The 19,676-nt window shown below is 36.2% G+C and overlaps 1 protein-coding gene across 1 annotated transcript in view; it reads left to right on the top strand.

The window, feature by feature from the left end:
* Positions 1 to 19,289, top strand: part of SIPA1L2 (signal-induced proliferation-associated 1 like 2) — a gene marked incomplete at both ends in the record, with an annotated part of 49,192 nt that extends 29,903 nt beyond the window's left edge. The window contains 8 exons of the mRNA XM_010082852.1: positions 199 to 456; positions 3,978 to 4,061; positions 5,540 to 5,643; positions 6,047 to 6,150; positions 9,538 to 9,926; positions 13,508 to 13,729; positions 16,125 to 16,269; positions 19,070 to 19,289. Of these exons, the coding sequence (XP_010081154.1) occupies positions 199 to 456; positions 3,978 to 4,061; positions 5,540 to 5,643; positions 6,047 to 6,150; positions 9,538 to 9,926; positions 13,508 to 13,729; positions 16,125 to 16,269; positions 19,070 to 19,289 (1,526 nt within the window). The remainder of the gene's footprint in view (positions 1 to 198; positions 457 to 3,977; positions 4,062 to 5,539; positions 5,644 to 6,046; positions 6,151 to 9,537; positions 9,927 to 13,507; positions 13,730 to 16,124; positions 16,270 to 19,069) is intronic.
* Between the last annotated feature and the right edge of the window lie 387 nt (positions 19,290 to 19,676).

Raw genomic sequence — 19,676 nt, 5'->3', positions numbered from 1 at the left:
GAGAGCAAATCCTTTATTTTGGAATGTTTCCTCCGTGGTTGGCATCAGAGTTTTGAAGTGTTCGAAGTGTTGTACGAGCCTATACGAACATCTTTGGGCACACAGAAGAAAAATATGCATATAGTTCTGACTCTAGAATGCAAGATTTCTTTCTGTTCCCTCCAGTGAGGCTGATCAGCATTTTTATTTGTCCCGCAGGGGTTGTTCAGAACTTTGTCGTATACCCATGGTGGAATACAAACTTGACAGTGAAGGCACCCCATGTGAGTATAAAACCCCTTTCAGAAGGAATACCACTTGGCATCGGGTGCCGACTCCCGCTGGGCAGCCTCTCTCTCGTGCCTCTCCAATCCTAGGAACATCTGACAGACTGCAGTGCCAGCAGCTTCTCCAGCAGGCTCAGACAGCCATTCCTCGCAGCACTTCCTTCGATAGAAAACTGCCAGATGGTGCGAGGTAATATCCTCTCCATTTAACGCCTGTCGTTTTCCTAATGTGCTTCTAGATATCTCTGCTTTCTAGAACTTTGGTACGCTTATTTTTTAAACCTTATTTTGTTGAGTTTTGAGAGTCATTTTAATTGGGAGTTGTATTAAAGAGCATTCACTGAGCCCAGTTCCCTCTACTTGAAACAAGTGACTTTTGTTGTTTGTGGTGGAAGTGGAGTGTACTCAGGATCCTAACCCTGGGGACAGCTAACCTTTTCCTTTAATCTCAAATCAGCAAAGTGGGAAACTGCCTTGTGATTTTTTGATCAAAACAGTGTCCTGTCCCCCACCTTTTGGGAGCCTATTTAAACAAATAATGAGTGTAAATAAAATGAACTCATCCCTTTAAAAATGAATTATTTAATCTCATTACCAAGCTATTGGCATAGTTTCAAAGGGTTCTGTAACTCATTACCAGTCCTTATGCTTTGCTTTGCTTTTAATTAAACAAAGCAGAGCTTGTGATTTGAATATGTAACATCTCTTAGATGATGGGATGGTATCCTTAAATATTAGCTCTGTTTTAATTTAATCATGATTCTTCATAAAATAAAAATTTATTTTTAAAGTTAAAAGTTTGTAAATACATTTGACCTTTGACTTATTTAGAAAAACCATATATCTTGAGCAGAATTCTGTCCTTTATTGTTTGCAATTATTTCCATTTATGCACTTTTTCTGTGAGGTGATGTAGTTCTACTTTCCAAGGAAAAAAATGCTGCTTGTTGAAAATACCTAATTGATATGTAACCCATTGTTTGAAATATATACAGATAATAGTAGTACATATTTGAAAATATGTCTATTTCATAGTCTGAGGAAGGCAGACTCTTAGTTATGACCATTTGATCATTTGTATTCTCCTTACCCCCTGAAAAAAAGGAGAGGTGCATTTCTGTAAGCATATCTTGTACCATTATAGGACTTACGCTTTTCCTAATGTCTTATTACTGAAATTGTCAGTAACATCTAGCACAAGGAGACAACATATCAAATGTTAGAAAATCTTCAGTATTTATGGAGCTTTATTAAGCATACTGTGTGCCTATACAGAGAAAAAAAATGAAAGCTTTCTGACATAACTACTCATTTTCAAAAAACTTCACAAACATAAGTTGCACTTCTCCTAACACTTAGTGAAGCATGTGCAAAAATGCTACGACAGAGGCTATCTCTTGTCCTGAAGAAGTTCCTGTATCACTTAAACAAAACAAATGCAATGCAGAAATGCTGTCTGGGGAAGACATGGTACAGAGTATAAATAATTAAAAGAGAGGAAAATTGTGAACTGTGACATGTGCCCTAGTTGGCAAGGTCTGTCCACGTGGGAAGAGGCATAGTTGATGGCTTGACAAGAGAGATGGGCTTAATCCAAAAGAGTTTGAAGTAAGGTTGATTAGTACTTATAAGTAGTCTTGCAAGGGTGAAAATGTATACTCAGGCTAGGAAAATGATGAAGATATTTTAGAGGGTCAGAGACCAAATATCAATTTAGACAAATTGAAGAGTGCAGGCAGGGAGAAGCAGGTTGATAAAACAGGGAAGTTATAGCAACTGATCTGAAAATGAGCTAACATTGAAGTCACTGATAAAATAGTTGGGTTTAGAGAAAAAAAAGAGGAAGAAGCAACAGAAGTGTGAGTTAGATATAGTAAAAGACTTAGTCAGCAACAGTTCAACTACTGTGACATGTAACTGTCAGGTGCCCGGTCCCTGGAGTTGAAATTAAAAACTGTGAGCTGAACACCCGTGCTCCTAGTAGAGTTCCTGAGGAGAGTTAAGTGCTTTTAGAAGGCAATCCAAATGTTTTTGTGTTGATCAAGGAGTTTCCTCTATTTAGTCACTAAGAAATACAAGTGCTTGTAATAAAGCATACAATTTGCTTTACAAATGCCTGTTTTTACAAATGCCTAATTCTGTGACCGCGGCTCATAGCAAGTGCCTAAGAGTGAAGCTTCAGTCAGACTCAGTCTTCTGGTTTTTTTGCACCAAGAAATCTCTGTGTAGTTTAGTCCCTGAGTTACACTTGTGGGCGAGTGCGTCCTTTCACCTGGAGTCTGGAATCCGTTCCTGAGAGCAGGCGGCTGCAACTCTTCTGTAAAGGAACTGCATGAGGCATGCAGTGACTGGATTTCTGTGGTTCTCCTTTTGTGGCAACCTTTTGTTTGGTAGGCTGATGGCTAGACACTTGTCCAGCAAGTGGGAGGCTTGGGATCCAAGGCATGCTTCAGCCTGGGATGGTACAGACCAATGTCTCGGTTTTGAGGACAGTGTCCTAAACATCAGTCTGGAGGCTGGAAACACGTGGGATGATAACTTATGCATTCCTTAATGCTGGTTCGCTTAAGCTGTGCAAGAAAAGCAATGCAACTAAATTCAATTGTGGCCTATAGAGTGTTTCACTTGATTGAGAGAGGCTCAGTCCTGTCAATACTTACCAGAGAGAGATATGCTGAAAAATTAGGCACTACACTATCTACTTACTGTATGCATATTTGACTGTTAGACAAAATATAATAGCTAATGTCTTTAGAATTTTCAAGCTGAACAGTAAAGTTGCTTATTGTATGTCATGTCCTTGGGAAAGTATTGTGCTTAAATCCAGAACCATCTCTTTTGACCTCTTCCCTGAGTACATACAATCATTTCTACATATAACCTTTAAAAAAATAAAAGATACGAAAAAATAAAAAAAAGAAGGAAAATACAGGGAGTTCACCATAATGTGAAGGGAAATACAGCGAGATTGTGTTGCAGTTATGGGCTGATATACACAGAAGTGAAGGATAGTGGAGTGACCAAAAACCAAATTTGAACATTCCATTTCAACTGGCTGGAAATCCATGGAGAGTAGTTAGAGACTTTGTTAAGACATGAGGCTCAAAAGTTTAAATAATAAGTACAAAATAATACTATTCATTAAAATGTTTTCTTATTGTTCTTCTGTGGCAAATAATTAATAAAATAAAAAATTGGTATTCTTCTAAATTACTATGTTAAAAATTGGAATACATGCAAAGCAATTAACAATCATTTCTGATACATCATGAGAGCTTCCCACACGTAGATTTAGAAACCTAATCAGCTGCTCTGACTCCTGAGTAATCCCACTTGTTCAGAAATAAAGCTATTTGTAAGGAAAATAGGACTGGTCTCTCTTTTTGTGCCTCCTGAGTAATCCCACTTGTTCAGAAATAAAACTATATGTAAGGAAAATAGGATTGGTCTTTCTCTTTTTGTGCCTTTTTTTATATATTGAATTGGAAATATTTTATTAGTGATGAAATAAATAATATACTTTTAAAATACCTTATTACATTTTATGAAACTAAGATAAAACTGTAAATTCCCCAAATCAATATAATTAAGTGTACATACTGCATCTGCATTATTTGTAAAGTGAATGTATTTTATAAAAGGAGCCCAGTTCCGATCTGTAACCCCACAAATACCTCAGTGCAGTGTTAATGACTCTAGTTAATATTACAGAAGTTCTCCAAGCAACCAGTCCTCCTCCAGTGACCCAGGACCCAGTGGGAGAAGCCAGTGGAGACAGCAAGTAGGATATGACGGGTATTGGTGAATTTTTCTTTTTTTTAAATCGTAGTATAGCTCCCATGCATCTTCTTTCTGAAGCAAAATTTATGTGGATGTTCTATATCATAGAGTTAATTGCAAAATCTGTTGGTATATTTTACGATGTACAGCTTTACTGATCTTTAATGTCACGTGTATGCCAATACGGTTTTAACTCTTTAGGACCAAATTGTTATTTTACAATTCAGATAAATAACAGACAGTTCTTAGGTTTGTTTTCCCTTTTTCAGCTAGTAGCTCAGAACTCAAATAAAATAGTAGTTTCACCTCCTTTTGCTTCAATGGAAGGGTATTTGATGTAAAAAAAAAATCTTTATGGTCTTCAAAAGTTTTATTTCCCACTATGCTTGTTCCAGTGGCATCCATTCCCTGGCATCTCTCCTCAAAAAAGTAGCACTCTTCCAGAGGTCTCTTCTCCCTAAAAGGCAGCTGCAGTATATAGATAGTTCTTTCACATCCCTGTTAATCCCTTCGTGCTGAAGTTTCAAAATCTAGCACTCTCTGTATAAAAGACCACCCAATGTACTGACCATGTTATAAGAATATTATGTGAGATATCTGTTCTACTTTAAATTTATCACTTTGTTGTGTAAATATAGCTGCCAAAATCACTCCTGTTACAAAATGTTGAGCTATGGCAGTATCTACATAGCATCATATAAAAGCATTATAGACTTGCCACTTGGCTTTCAGAAGCTACTTTTCAGAAAAAAAACATGAATATTGAAAACATGAGCTTGACTCCTTGTCTGTAAGCTTAATATTGCTTTGGCATGACTTTGTGGATAAGATATTCCATGTAGCACATACATAGGCAATATCTTTGGAGACTCCTCAAGGAATTTCAGAATACTCAATGAACTCTTTGGCAGCTAAATAGACACTAATAATTCCAATAAAACTATAGCAATTTTTTGGACAGTGAACACGTGACAATGCATCTTGTGTCATTTTCCCATCACACAGTTATTTCTAATAGCAACCTTGGTTTTAGTGTTTTGCTTTGTGAAACAATTTAACTTCTGCAATACAAAACAAAGCAATGGACCTGGTACTAGCTTAGATGTTCCGTGTGTGAAAACCTGCAAAACTACAGAGTTACTTTCTGTGGGGCTTAGTTCATAAAGCAGTTAAGCGTACATTACCATAGTTCTCCATTGCAAAAACCTTTGGATATATAGCCCCAAGAATGCATTTCTTCTTGAAGTTCAGTGTCTTCTTGGCCTGTTCACACTTAAGATATAGCAGCGTGCTGTTGAAAAAATTGCATGTAAATCTTTCCATGCAGTGTTTGGAAATGTTACTATACTTGCTTGGTGGGGGGGATGATGGTTGTTTAAGCAAATCACTTACAAAATATTTGCTTTGAAGAGTAAAAAGTGTTGCTGTTCATTATGTAAATATTTTTCCAGGAAAAAAACCCAAACAGCTCAATTTTCTGCTTACATTAAAAGGTGCCAGTCCCCTTTGCTCCACGAACACCACCAAGGTTCAGGCTCACTGGAGTGTGAAGGAGGCAGAGAACGAGAGGAAACTTTGGAAGGAACTAGACATTCTGGTAATAAAAAACACTATCTTAAAAATAAATGTTCTTTGCAATGCAGTGCCTGTTAAGTGCAGACACTTTCTGATGTGGAGGTTTGATACACAAAGAGCAGGTAATGAGACAATGAAACCGGGGACTGTTAGAGACAGTCTAACAGGGGTGGGATATTTAGGTAATTCTTGGAACAAACTACTCCTGAACTTCAGAAAGCCTCATGAATGATGAAAAGCAGGTGGAACTTCATTTAATTGTCATTGAAAAAACTGGATCTTGGGCAACTCTGCAAAGATACACATCTGTGATTCCAAAGAGTGTACAGGTTTGAAACCTGATGCTAAGCCATGTGCCTTTTTTCTTTGTACAGTATACTCATCTTTTTAGCATTCAGAAATTAAAACACAATTATTTATGGCAGAAACCAAGTGGCATGCACCATCGTCTAAAGTCCTGAGCTCCTACAAAGACCGGGCTTTACAGAAAGAAGGCAGTGGCAAGGAGTCGCCCAACAAACTTTCACATGTAAGTCTTTTACTTGGATGTAATTCTAAACTCTAAGGGAAAGAAAAAAACCAAACAACTGAACAAAGACACCCTTAAAAATACATTTTAGAAATTTATGAAGACCACTGTGTATTTTGGGAGGCAAATAGTATGCTCACCAATTTGTGGGTGAATTGAGTATGCTTAATCTGTGTTTATGAACTAAGAACTCAACAAGGGCTTGGGTTTGGGACATTGAGGAGATGAAACTAGTAAAAAGTGTACATTCAGCTGTGTATTTACCAGCTTCATTTATACTGGCTTGCTTAATCTGTAAAGTATTTTATATCATTTAAAAAAATTATATTCACCGTACCTCTTGTCACATTGTGTGAAATACCAAAGTAGTATAATTATCAATAAGCACTATAAAAATGTCATTTGTATATTGGGAATGCTGAACAGTTTTCCAGTCTACCTAGTTTAGTGGCTTGTCTTCAGTAATGGCAAAATCCTCAGTGACTTAGTGATGGAAAGTACACCAATGATATGCATGGTCTTTTTCTGTTTTTTTGTGTTTGTTACATCGAAAAACCTGCTCTATATAGTAGGAATCTGTACGCTTGTATTAGTAAGAATATGAGGCCAGTTTCTCATCGTATGTACATTGATATCTTATGAGAATCTAGCTTGATACTTCCTGAAAAAAGTACTGTTTTACCCAGAATCATGCTTTAGAATTATGCACATGAAGACAAAAGTACTTTCTTTTACCTTAAGCCTAAATTGACAGGAAGCTATAGCAGTGTGTGTAATGATCAGTATTAAACAGAGCCATACCAAGGTTAAATGATGTGTTTGCTTAACTTCAATCAGAGTTTTATGCTAATGGCAGCTCTCATGCTCTTAGGATGGTGGGGATCTGAAGATAAGATTTCATAATGGACTTATGTTTGTGATTGCCAGTGTATATATATGTGTAGTGCAGGTATATAAGAACTATATCACACAAAGTAAGAACCAGCATTATTATAAAGATAATACTAATAAAATTAGGCTGTTTTGTTGTTGGATGCTGTAAAACAGAAAAAAACATCATCACCTTGTAAATAAGTTTTTAATGTTCTCTTGTGCATCCCCTTTTTGTTCAGCTTAGTTTGCCATATGACTCTCTGCCAACCAGTGAAATGCACACTGAGGGCTACAGCAGATGTACAACAACCCTGTAAAATATTTAACCATTAGAAAAAAAGACTATGCTATCTTTTTATTAGTTTTAGCTTGGGGGAAGGAGGATGGGAGGAACTTCACTGGCTCTCTTCCTGTCTTCAGGCTCTGTTTGTTCTCCTGCAGTAAATATCATATACCTGCTGATGTTTTGTTTTTTTTTATCTTGCTCCATGACACAAGCTTTAACAATGTATAACAATTATGGCCATGCTGATCTTTCATACAATGATTTCTCTTGGCACAAGGAAATGCACACAATGATCTTGAACTGTTGGCACAGCGAACTTTGAGCAGTTCAAAATATCTGTATCAATAGCTCTTGTCCAGTTCTCTGCTGCTTGCAGGATCAGAAGGTGCCTAAGTGTGTACGTTCAGCAACATACAGGAAATTTTTGGGAATGCAATACATTTTCTGAAGTTAATTTTATGCCTTTGTACTTCTCCCCCTGCCACACACACCTTGTTTCTTTCCACTTTGGATCCATTTTACATTTGCAGTGAGAAGTGACATATCTTTTCTCTAAACACCTTTCTCCAAGTCCCTCTCCTTGGAAAAAGTGCTCATTGTATTTTTATCAATTGTTCCATTGTTTCTGAGGTGACAACCATCTTGTAAAGGTTAGAATGAATGAAAATGTTACCCCTCCTTTTTTTTCTAAAATAATTTTCTCAAATTTTGAGGCCTGTTAATTTCCATATGGATAGAGGTATCATTTCTGGAAAGGCTGCCTTGTCTCACTTGCTTTAATGTATGAGCAACAGCTATGTTTGTATGTATGTGCTAGGAGGGGCATCTTATAAAAAAGTGAGTCACCCTTCCCGCTTACATTCTACCTAATAGAAGTCCATGTGCCCTTATTCTGGCCACTCTGTCACATAGATAAATTAATCCAATTTTTTGTAAAATCTCTTAAAAAAACCCAACAAAACCCCCCAACTTTATTGACACAAATGCCTGACATAATTATTCCACTTCAATAGCCGTGCTTAGCTTAGAGCCTTAAGTTACTTTCATCTGGTACACATACATTGCAATTGGCTTCAATTTAACTAGCCACACGTCCAATTGGATTTAATCCAATAAGATGCATATTTCACCCACACTGAGAAAAAACCAAGGATAATTCAGTCTTCAGTGTTTTTCAGATTCACAGTAGAATGTGAGATTGTGAGAGGGACCTGGGGGTCCTGGTGGACAGCAGGATGACCATGAGCCAGCACTGTGCCCTCGTGGCCAAGAAGGCCAATGGCATCCTGGGGTGTATCAGAAGGGGGGTGGTCAGTAGGTCGAGAGAGGTTCTCCTCCCCCTCTACTCTGCCCTGGTGAGACCGCATCTGGAATATTGTGTCCAGTTCTGGGACCCTCAGTTCAAGAGGGACAGGGAACTGCTGGAGAGAGTCCAGCGCAGAGCCACAAAGATGATTAAGGGAATGGAGCATCTCCCTTATGAGGAAAGGCTGAGGGAGCTGGGTCTCTTTAGCCTGGAAAAGAGGAGACTGAGGGGTGACCTAATTAATGTTTATAAATACGTGAAGGGTGAGTGTCAGGAGGATGGAGCCAGGCTCTTCTCTGTGACATCTAGTGATAGGACAAGGGGCAATGGGTTCAAGCTGGAACGTAGGAGGTTCCACTTGAATATGAGAAAAAACTTCTTCACGGTGAGGGTGACAGAGCACTGGAACAGGCTGCCCAGAGAGGTTGTGGAGGCTCCTTCTCTGGAGACATTCAAAGCCCGCCTGGATGCGTTCCTGTGTGATCTGATCTAGGTGTTCCTGCTCCGGCAGGGGGATTGGACTAGGTGATCTTTCGAGGTCCCTTCCAATCTCTAACTCTCTGTGATTCTGTGACTTTTAGCTTTAACAAATGCTTATTTTAACTGTTCAGAAATGCAATTTTATGGATAGTCCTATAAACAGAAAATTCAAATGTGATCTTAAGATTTGCCATAGAAGATGGAACTGGAGCCTTTTTATTTGCGGTGACATTCACCTTTAATGTGTCTAGCCAGTTGTGCAATTCATTTGATAGAAACTGGTGTTATAATTAGCTCTTTTTATACTTTGCAGTTATAGCACACTGTAAAAAAATTAATAAAATGGTTTTGAATTGCACAAATTCAGCAATTTATATAAAAAGAAATATTTTGCTATTTAACTTGAGGAGGATCTTTTTTTGCTTGTTTTCTCTTTGTTAAGATTGGTGACAAAAGCTGTTCAAGCCACTCAAGCAGCAACACCCTATCCAGTAATACATCCAGCAATAGTGACGAAAAACACTTTGGTTCTGGAGATCTGATGGATCCTGAGCTGCTTGGGTTAACGTACATAAAGGGCGCTTCTACTGACAGTGGAATTGATACAGCTCCCTGCATGCCTGCTCCTCTTCTGGCCCCTTTGCACCTCGCTGGCAGCAGGTCCGGAGTACATTGCCGTACTGAGCAGTGGACCGAATCTTCTGAAACTCCTGGGCCAGATGATGATCCAGCTAAAATCTATGCTGTTCATAGCTATGCCTCTGCTATTTCTACCAGTCATACAGCTGAAGGCAGTATGGGAGACCTAAGTGAAATCTCCTCTCACTCCAGGTATGTTTCTTACAAATTAGGGATTACGCATTATAGATTAACATAGAGGGAACTGGTTTTCATTGTTGGTATTCTGCTTAGCTTTCGTTGAAAGTGCACTGAACCAATTTTTTTTGTTTTGTTGTATGTAAATGCCTATATGAGCAATTTTCAGGCAATTTTTGATGAGTCTACCTAAAAAGCATAGCTAGCCTTACTCCTAGATCTGATGGAGACTTTATATGTGGCCTTGTGCACATTGCTTAGGCTTTTAAAGTTGGGAAACATCTGTGAGTAAGAGTGAAGTCTGCACCTAAAATTATTTCATGAAACCTTTTTTTAGTACAGTGCAACAGATTACCCAGCAGTTAATGCTGAGGGAAATCAGAGAAATTGCAATGGACAATTTTGACATAAAGGGATGGACGATTTTTACAAGTAGTGAAACTGCATTGCATACCATTCCCCTAATTTACATTATTTTGATGTATGCTTTACAATTTTGTTTGTTGAACAGAATTTCTGATTGATGTTCAGCTCTTCTTTCTGTTAGCAGTGGAATGCGTGCATGGTACATCTGTTGTAAAGCAAACTTTTGAAAGTACACTTTTACAGCTGGTTGCCTTTATCTCTCAGTTCCCATTTTATGGTGACTTTGAAGCTGAAGCTTTGGTCTCTGTGTTAAGGCTTTTACTCTGTAAAGTATGGAAGGAATTTTTTTGTTCTTCCTTTCTTCTAATTTTTATGTTTTCAATGTCAATCAGTACAGGAAAATAACCAAATAATAGTCTGTATCTTCATTTCTTTATATGCTTGACATGAGTGAATTAGTCTTGTATGCTTGCTCTGACTTCTAGATTTTTTTTTTTGACAAGTTGTAGAAGATAGTGTAGATTATTGTATAGGCTATTGTGAAAACTAGGTAAATGCTTTCATATTTTCACTACCCCCGTGATAATGTAGACACTCCAGATTTACTTTGCTTTATGTGTGTTGAGATTTAATTTTATATATTGAGACTTCTACAGTGCTAGAAATAAGCTCAGAGCTTCTAGGACATCATCATTATGAGCTGAAATAGATTTCTAATGGCTAGAATATGTATTCACAGCACTTGGTGTGGCAGCTGTCATGTTTAAAGTGCCAGGCAGCCATTGAGTGATATGCTGCTCACTTCTGTGGAATAAACATTTTATGGATTAATTAAAAATAAAAAAAAAAAAAATAGAGATTTTAAGGGATTTACCCAGGCATTTCAAAAATAGTAATTGTAGTTGAGATGACAGCTCACGTTAGGATTGCCCAATTCCACTTTGGCAATAGCAGTGTTTTCAAGTGATAACCTTCTAATCTGTTTGCCAAATACTTTTGCTGTAGAAATATGTCAGAGTTGTGTTTTATGACCAAACTGTTTTATTTGAACTTTGATTAAATGTCTTTCAAATCATGTTGGAGTAATAAATAATTTTGCAGTTGGGTTTAAAAGCTGGTATCACCTACATAGCACCCACAGTCGTACATTAGTGATAAAAATCTCATTTTGTAGCTGTGATGCTGCAACAATGACATGTTCAAATAGACATAAGAAAGTTGAGTTAACATATAAGTATGTGATATCTACTGCTGAATCCTATATGTATTTTCCAGCTGGTCTGACAGCGAGTTTGTATTTCTTCTTAATCTGTAACAAATTCTGACACTATTGAGGCATTAATTCACAATTATTTTATTAATATTAAGTAGTAAATTTGTTCTGTCATATCTAAACAGTGTAAAACTTCAGGAAACTACCCACAGACTGGTGGAAAGTAATTGATCTATAAATGCAGCATTTCTTTATTAAAATTGTATTCTGTTTACTGAATAGATAAAGTGTAATGCACAGGAAAGATGTTGGTTGGTTGAAAGATACTGGCCTGATTCTCTAATACCATCAGATGAAGAACCTCCTGAAAAAATTCAATGTTATAGGGTCTGAGTAAGACTTACAGAATTAAACCTGCTGTGTGAAACAGTATCTCAAACTACAAGACTAACTTGACCTATGTACAATGTTATGTCTCACAGCTCTGTTATTAGTGGTTTTAGCTCTCTTATTTTATGTTAATTATGCACATGAATTACCAAATACCTTCATGTTATGTAGCTGAAACAGCTTATCTTCATTGCTTTTAGTTTTGCTTTATTTCTTACATAGACCATCTTTTGAATCCTAAAAATATATACTGTGTTCCAACTGTCCAACCATGAACTCACTATCCAGTACCAAGCTTTTATAGGCATTTTATTTCTTTACTTCAAAAAATATTCCCGTATTTAAAACCTACAGAATGAAGTTGAATGCCCAGTTTTTCTTAAATTTAGTTATAGAAATCTAAAATCCTCTGTATAATGTCCTTGCTGTTGATCTGATATGTATTTTACATTGTGCTTCAATGTTTACTTCATCTTTAGATTTCAATGTGTCATAACTGGCCATCTTTACATCATTTCTTTGCATATTTGCAAGGAGAGCAAGAAAAAAAGGGCTTTTAACTTTTTAAGCTTTTTAAAATTTATTTTAATAAATTGTTTGTACGATTAATTGCACCTACTAACTGTGATCAAAATTATTAATCCATTGCCTTAATGATTCAACTTTCTTCCACAGTAGGCATTTTAGTTTGATCTAATGACATTTATGCTTGTGTGTTGCTTGTATTTGACTCTGCATGGACAGCAAAGTAGACATGTCTGTTACACTTTCAGCAATGCCTTCTGGTCCTCTGTAAATTAATCCAGTGCTTTTGGGATTAGATTAAAAGATAGCATTTGGTATTTGTAGACCAACAATGAAGGTTAAGAGCTGCTGCTTCAAGTTCCAGCCTCTGATTTTAGGCAAGGTACTTGGTTTATGGCTTCGGTTACTTCCCTGCAAGATGAAAAGAAGAAATTATTCTTCAGTGAAGTGTTTGCTTTAGTTTATTTTAAATAATTTTGAGAGTCTTCAGTAAAAGGTTTCATTAGTCCCTACGAGTGCTATTATTCATAATAGAAGAGGCTATTAAAATTATCCAGAGGACTGTTTTTGTTAAACTGAAATTTACTTCTGTTAATATTAAATTCTCAGTGGTACTGAATGAAAGACACAGTTTAAACTTGCACGAAATGATAAAATTAACATGACGTGGAAAAGCACAGAAGTTTATGATTGGAGAAATATTTGGTGTAATTCCCTATGTAGTTCTTGATTTAAGAGGAATTATACTGTTAATAATGTGTATGCACATACTTACTTAAAATTACATGCCCAGATTCTATGTATATGTCTTTAACTTCATCTTTTAATTTTAATCCCTATCAGTTTGCATTAGCATTTCAGCAAGTTGAATTATATAAATTACTTGTTTTAGAAACTTATCACAGTTCTGTTCTCAAAGAGCTTTAATGTATATGCTGCTGGTATGTAGAAAATTACTCTACCAATATCGCTCCCTTGATTTTAACCTGGAGAAAAATTTAACCTTAAGAATTATAGCTGCGTATCAGGTGAAGCGTTTCTGATTTGTGGTTATATAGCAGATTTCATTTGTTGCTTTTGTATGTTTTCTTTACTTTTGCAGTGGGTCACATCATTCAGGAAGCCCATCAACACATTGCTCTAAAAAGAGTGGCTCCCTGGATACCTCCAAAGTCTATATAGTGTCGCAGAATAGTGGTCAACAGGTTGGGTCAGTTTCAAAACCGTACCACAGGCAAGGAGCAGTGAGTAAATATGTCATTGGATGGAAAAAATCGGAAGGAAGTCCTACACCTGAAGAATCTGAAGTTTCTGAATGCCATGAGTAAGAAGTCTGTTTAGCTTTCTTGGGGGAAAAAGGGTAATGAAAATAAATTCTAAAATAATATAGAAAAATGAAAAATTACTAACTCTCTCACTTTTAATTGTGTCTTTATGTGTCAGACATATATCCAGCAATAGAAAAAAAGACAATAACTTCAGGATACTGTTTTCTCCTCTGTTCTATCCAGCTGGTTTTTTTTCCCATGTGTCAAGTAAAGCAAGGTGATAGAAATTTCTGAAAGCGTGTGTATGCAAAAATGCATGTGTTATTCTGAATTTAAATTTTCAATCTCTAGGAAATAATTGAGAAGCTACAGTTTTATTAAGGTCCTAAAGACCTTTTCTGTTAATCTACAGGAACTTTAGTTAGTTGGAAAAAGCTTACTTCCTGACGTTTCTGTATTAAACTTCACTACTTTGGTACCTTTTACATCAGCTAATACGTGACAGATGAGAGAGATGACCATAAACTTATCAGTGACCTCTGTCAGACTGTTAAGAAAAAGTAGTGCCAGCTGGAAGTATTCTAGTGGTTCTTTGGTATTTTTTTATTTTTTTAGCAAGTGACATTTAGACAAAAATATTCAGAGTGGTTCTAACAAATAGCCATATGTACAGCTTAATGCAGGCATAGCTCATGAGGAGTGTGTTCTTAGGTGAAAGAAAAAGGCTTGCTCTCAAAGGAAAAGATGCAGTATCTCAAATGTAGATAGAGAATACTTTCCCAGTGCTGCAGCAGTCAGAAGTAGTGTTCGAATCAACTATTTGAAACTACCTTTAAATTCCTGTTATCTTCAAAATCATCTTGTCTGATAAGCTCCTTGCTTTCTTTTTGTGTGTGAGTTCTGTCTCTCAGTAAATCATAGTCAGCCCTTTGTATCTCGATACATTGAAAAGATGACATACAGTACCTGATTTTCAAATCTTTAGTGTAGGATTACTCTTTGTTTAATGGGAATGGGTTATTTGCACCTAATATCTCATATTGCATATATATGCATATTTATCATAAGATTAATATTTTAAACTATAATCTAGAATGTATGTACTATGATATATCAGCCTGAAGTTAAGCTCTTAACTTCCTGATTTTCAAAAGTAGAAGATGCTACTATCTTCCTGGTTATTGTACTGGTGATTTCATTTTTTTTTCCCTCCAATGTTTTAATTGCTTAAATTGTTCAGTTGTAGTAGTATTGCACTTAAAAAGTGGTAACTTCATTGATTCCCACAAATTTTTTCCATTTTGAATTTGTTGAACTCCTGAAACGATTTCTCTTTATTTTGAAGGGAACTCTTAAAACAAAATTCCCAAATGCATCATGTAATTTAGACTGAAACCATGTCAATTTAGAAAAGTGTCTTCAAGAGCTAGTTCTATTTAAGAAATATTAATTGAATATGGCAGCACTTCATGTATCAGAAAATATTTTCATATTTTTCTGTGGCATAGAGCATTGCTTTGCCCCTTTCTTTCTAGGAAAGCTTTCTATACATCACAGAGGGGAGATGTCTCTCTAAGGATAATTATGTTGAAATAAAATATCTCTAATTAGCAGTGATGATGAAAATCAGGTCAATTGCTGAATGTTGTGCCACTGTAGGATATAATTCACTGAGAATTACACTTAACTGTAGCAAAGCTTGTTTCCTCTCTGCTGAAGATGGAGTCACTGATTATGCTGCTCTTGGCAGTAGGTAATGGCTTCAAATGTATGTTCTGTGGGATTGTGAATCTCCGGTTCCTTCAACTGCATTTCCAGAGTAAACTGTTACAATTATCTCTCTAACCTTTCTCACTGGAAGGAAGCTGAAAGATAATAATTCAGTTTGGCAGTCTTTGTTGACTGTAAATACATTTTTATATGCTGATAATTAAGGAAGACAGCTGTTTTATTTACTTAAAGAGCTTTGTGAAATTGTTGATAATAAAACATACTTGGCACATGGCACAATTGATTACAAATGCACTTCAAACATTGCCATTGATGACCCCAGTAATTTTGCCAGATTGTGAAGCTGGATGTAATATCACATTATATAATATTGATTTGTCTTACTTACTAAGGAAGTAAAAGTTAAAATATTTTGTGGTGAACTATTGGAAATGTTGTTGTAAATACAACTTTAACAATAGAGAAGTGTTGTGTGTAAAAAAAAAAAAAAAGAGAGAGGCAAGCTAGGAGAAACGCGCATTATGCAGTGGTTTAAGAATTTTTTTTGGACCCACAAACAGTTTCATGAATATAAAACTATTGAAAAATGTTCTAAAGAAGAATGTGTGGTGTCAGGAGATAATTCTAGCAATTTTTACTTTGTGACTGAAAATGAATGCAGTCTTTCAAGTCCAAGGGCACTATTGCTTCTCTTACTAAAAACACCAATTGTCTCAACAGAGTGTATGATGATATTGATGCTGTGGCTGCATCGAGGCCCCTCCCAACTTCCGTGCGGAATGCCGTTTTTTTTTTTTTGTCCAAAGATGATTTTCTGAAGCTGATGCTGCCAGACAGTTTCTCTGTGGAGGAGGGGAGAAGAAGGGTTAGCTACTTTCTTTGATTCTTTGTATCTCAGACACAGTTACCTTAGAAATGAATTTCTGGTATTCCAAAATTGCTACAGAGAAGGCAATTTCATTTTGTACAAGCTAAGTATATTCCATGGGGATGCTATAAATACTGACCATAAGTCCCAAAGTCTCTTTCCCCACAATATAAAATAAGTATCCAGTTTGACGATTATGTATGAAATACAGTATTTGTTTAAGTGTATCTTTGCTTAACTGGAGCAGAGACAGGTGCAGGTTGAGCAACTTAACTATAATTATGAAGGTTAAAAGTAACGTTTTCAAGGTTGGATGCCTACGTTTATACACCTCATATAGTATTAAGGCACATGAATAAAAGTAGCCTGCTTTCCCCTGCCCTGTGATACTCAGTACCAACAATACTGTTTGAAGTCCGAATCACTGTTTCATGTAGGTGTCAGTGGCAACTGCTCAGAAGGCTAGTGGAGAGCCTACATCTGATCTTTATAGTATGAAGACAATCAGTAATATTTAAAAGTTTACAAAAAGTGGATAGAGAACATAAAATTTACTACTCCCCAAAGTATACATGATTCTGAATTCTGTGCTTAATGTGGAATAAAGCAGAAAGCAATTAAATTACTTGAGATAATTGTCACACTTTGATATTTACTCAATGATCTCTTAACCCACCCATGTGTTTATACAATGTGCTAAATAGCATCATCATCACATCTGAACAAAAGGAACACATGTGAATCCTCTAAGTGCAGAGTTGAATTTAAAATTTGGATAATATATACTTTTTTAAAGTACAGTATGTTAAATATGTTATATGTGTTTGAATTTTCATGAATAATGTCCTAGAGGTTTTTATGATTGATACAATGATTGGTTTTCTGTGATGATTTCAAGAGCTGCCAATATTTCTGGCTACCTAAATAAGGAAACAAGAAGGAGTGAGGAGGTGTGGCCATCCTGAGATAAACTACTGCTGTCCCTTCTCCCCGCAAGACTCCCAAACAAAAGCTCACTGAGTGTGAGGGGCCATATGCCTGACTGACAGGGGATCCCCAGCCATAGGATTCAACAGCATCCAGTCTTTGATTATGCTTTCATAGAGGGCAGTAATCTTGGTATAGGCGAGTCAGTTGTCTTTGACAGCGAAGCCATGAAAGAATTTTCTGAATATATAAGATTCTACAGAATTAAATCACATTTTTAGTTTGGTTTGCTTTTACGTTATTCATAGATCAGGGAGTAATGAGCCCTCTAGGTAATGTTTAATTTTTGTCACACTCTGAAATGGAACTTTGTAAAGCTCCAACAATTAACATTCAACATGTTTGGATAACTATTGACCAACCTTTTTAAACAGAAGATGCAGTAAAAGGTTGGGACACTTGAGTAACAGCCAAGAATTGCAGCAGGATGCTTGCTGGGAATCTCAAGTGCAGGAAAGAGGATCAGAGACCCTTACATTTAGAGGGTGAAGGTTTTTAATCACTTGCCCAGCGTGGTCCCTAATTATGCTCAGGGTCTTTTCATGTTCTTTAAGCACTGCTTATAGAAGTGTACCATATATCCATTCATTTAAGGATGCTGTGTATGTCCTCTATCCATTAATTTAGGGTTGCTGCTTATGTCCATTGCTGTGATTCTTTTATGTGTGTGTTAAAGTTTTGGATTATGTTTATTCCCATGGCCCATATCTATTTCAGGAAAATCTCTAGAACTGATGGAGTATTTTGATGCTTTCCTAGATTAGAATCCAAATATCTCACTCGATTTTCTCTGGGATGTAGTTAAGCATTCTAACGATAGAGCATGTTCAGTATTGTCATCAAGACAGATCCTTTCCTGAAGTAGCACTATGAAGTGTATTTTAGTATTTTGTAAAGACTGTGTCTTGTGGCATGATTGAGTAGTTCTGTATGTTCCTTTTAGAAGTATTCATCAGTGAGCAAGTTTTGTCAGAAATACAGCAATGTAGATATATTTTATTCTATGCAATATTCACTATTTTGAAAAACTATCACTCTTAAGCATACATTCTGCACAGGGTGTGTGCAACTCATAATCAATTACAAAGAAAATAGGACAGGACACAGTTAGAATAATTAAGGCAATAACTGACCTTTGTAGATGTAAAGAATAACTGCATTTGCAGTGCTGAAGGACTTATGAAGTGAAATTGCCCAGTTTTACAATACAGTAACATCTTGTTTTACTGTAGATATTTGGGTTGTGGTTTAAGTAACTTTTTGAAAAGTATCAACAGTTTTCACAGAACTCTATTATCCTCTTTTCTAAGCCTATTTTGTGGTATCTGGAGAGATGCAGTGTCTCAAGTCACTTTTATCATCCAATGAGTTATATTGCACCATATATCGGTTCAGAATGTTTTATATTAAAGTGTAGTGATTTCAAATTAAAATCAAACAGTACTATGTATAGTCTTGAATAAATGTTGTCAGAGTTGGTAACCTCATATATATTTCTGGAAAACATTGCTGTCATAAAGCTATGGAGGTTTCATTTAACATTTCAGAATTAATAAAACTACAGTATCTGATTAATTCACGGTGATATGTTCCAAAATATCAAGAGGAAGGATGAAAATGCAATTCAGCAACTCTTTTGAGACCCTAGTAGATCTGATATGCGGAAACAAATCTCTGATCTTCTGTATTAGCTCAAGAATTCCAGAATGCCTGTCCAGAAAAGTACTCCCAAGAACTGATGATGGATTATGATTGTGTGAATTATTTGACCAGTAATGTGTGTTCTTGTATCTTCATATTTGCTGTTTAGTTTTCATTTTATGGAAACCTTTCTCCACGGAAGACACTTTATCGTACCCTATCTGATGAGAGTATATGTAGCAATCGGAGAGGATCTTCATATGCTAGCTCTCGAAGTTCAATGCTAGACCAGGCCTTGCCAAATGATATCTTATTCAGCACTACTCCACCTTATCACAGCACATTGCCTCCCAGAATGAGCCTGACTCCTGGAATGGGAAATCTGAGAAGTAAGTGATTGTTGCTGTCATTGTTGAGTTTGGAATTCTTGTGATAAACTCTAACAAATATTAAGTAAAATCTACTTTTAAGGTGAAATTATGAAATGCCAAATCAGTGTTCTACATATCCTAGAAAAGCATATTTGGTCAGTAGTACGTGCCTCAGTGATTAATTCAGGTTTATCACGTTTGGAGAAAGCACTCATTTTTTTTCCCGAAAAAACTTTCATGAGACCAGTGACAGGCAGCAATTGTTATAGTTTTTTTTTTTTCCAGTGGTGACCTAATTTAGCCACTGGCCTGTTTTGTTTAAATATTTTTATTTGCTTATTCTTTGTGTGCGCTCAAATTAGTGAAATATGCATTAATATCTTCAATAAAATAGCTGAATGGGAC

This window comes from Pterocles gutturalis, unplaced genomic scaffold (genome assembly GCF_000699245.1).
Source record: "Pterocles gutturalis isolate BGI_N339 unplaced genomic scaffold, ASM69924v1 scaffold6850, whole genome shotgun sequence".
Classification (NCBI taxonomy): Eukaryota; Metazoa; Chordata; class Aves; order Pterocliformes; family Pteroclidae; genus Pterocles; species Pterocles gutturalis.
Note: the sequence above shows the minus strand (reverse complement) of the source record. Positions and strands in the feature narration are given on the sequence as shown.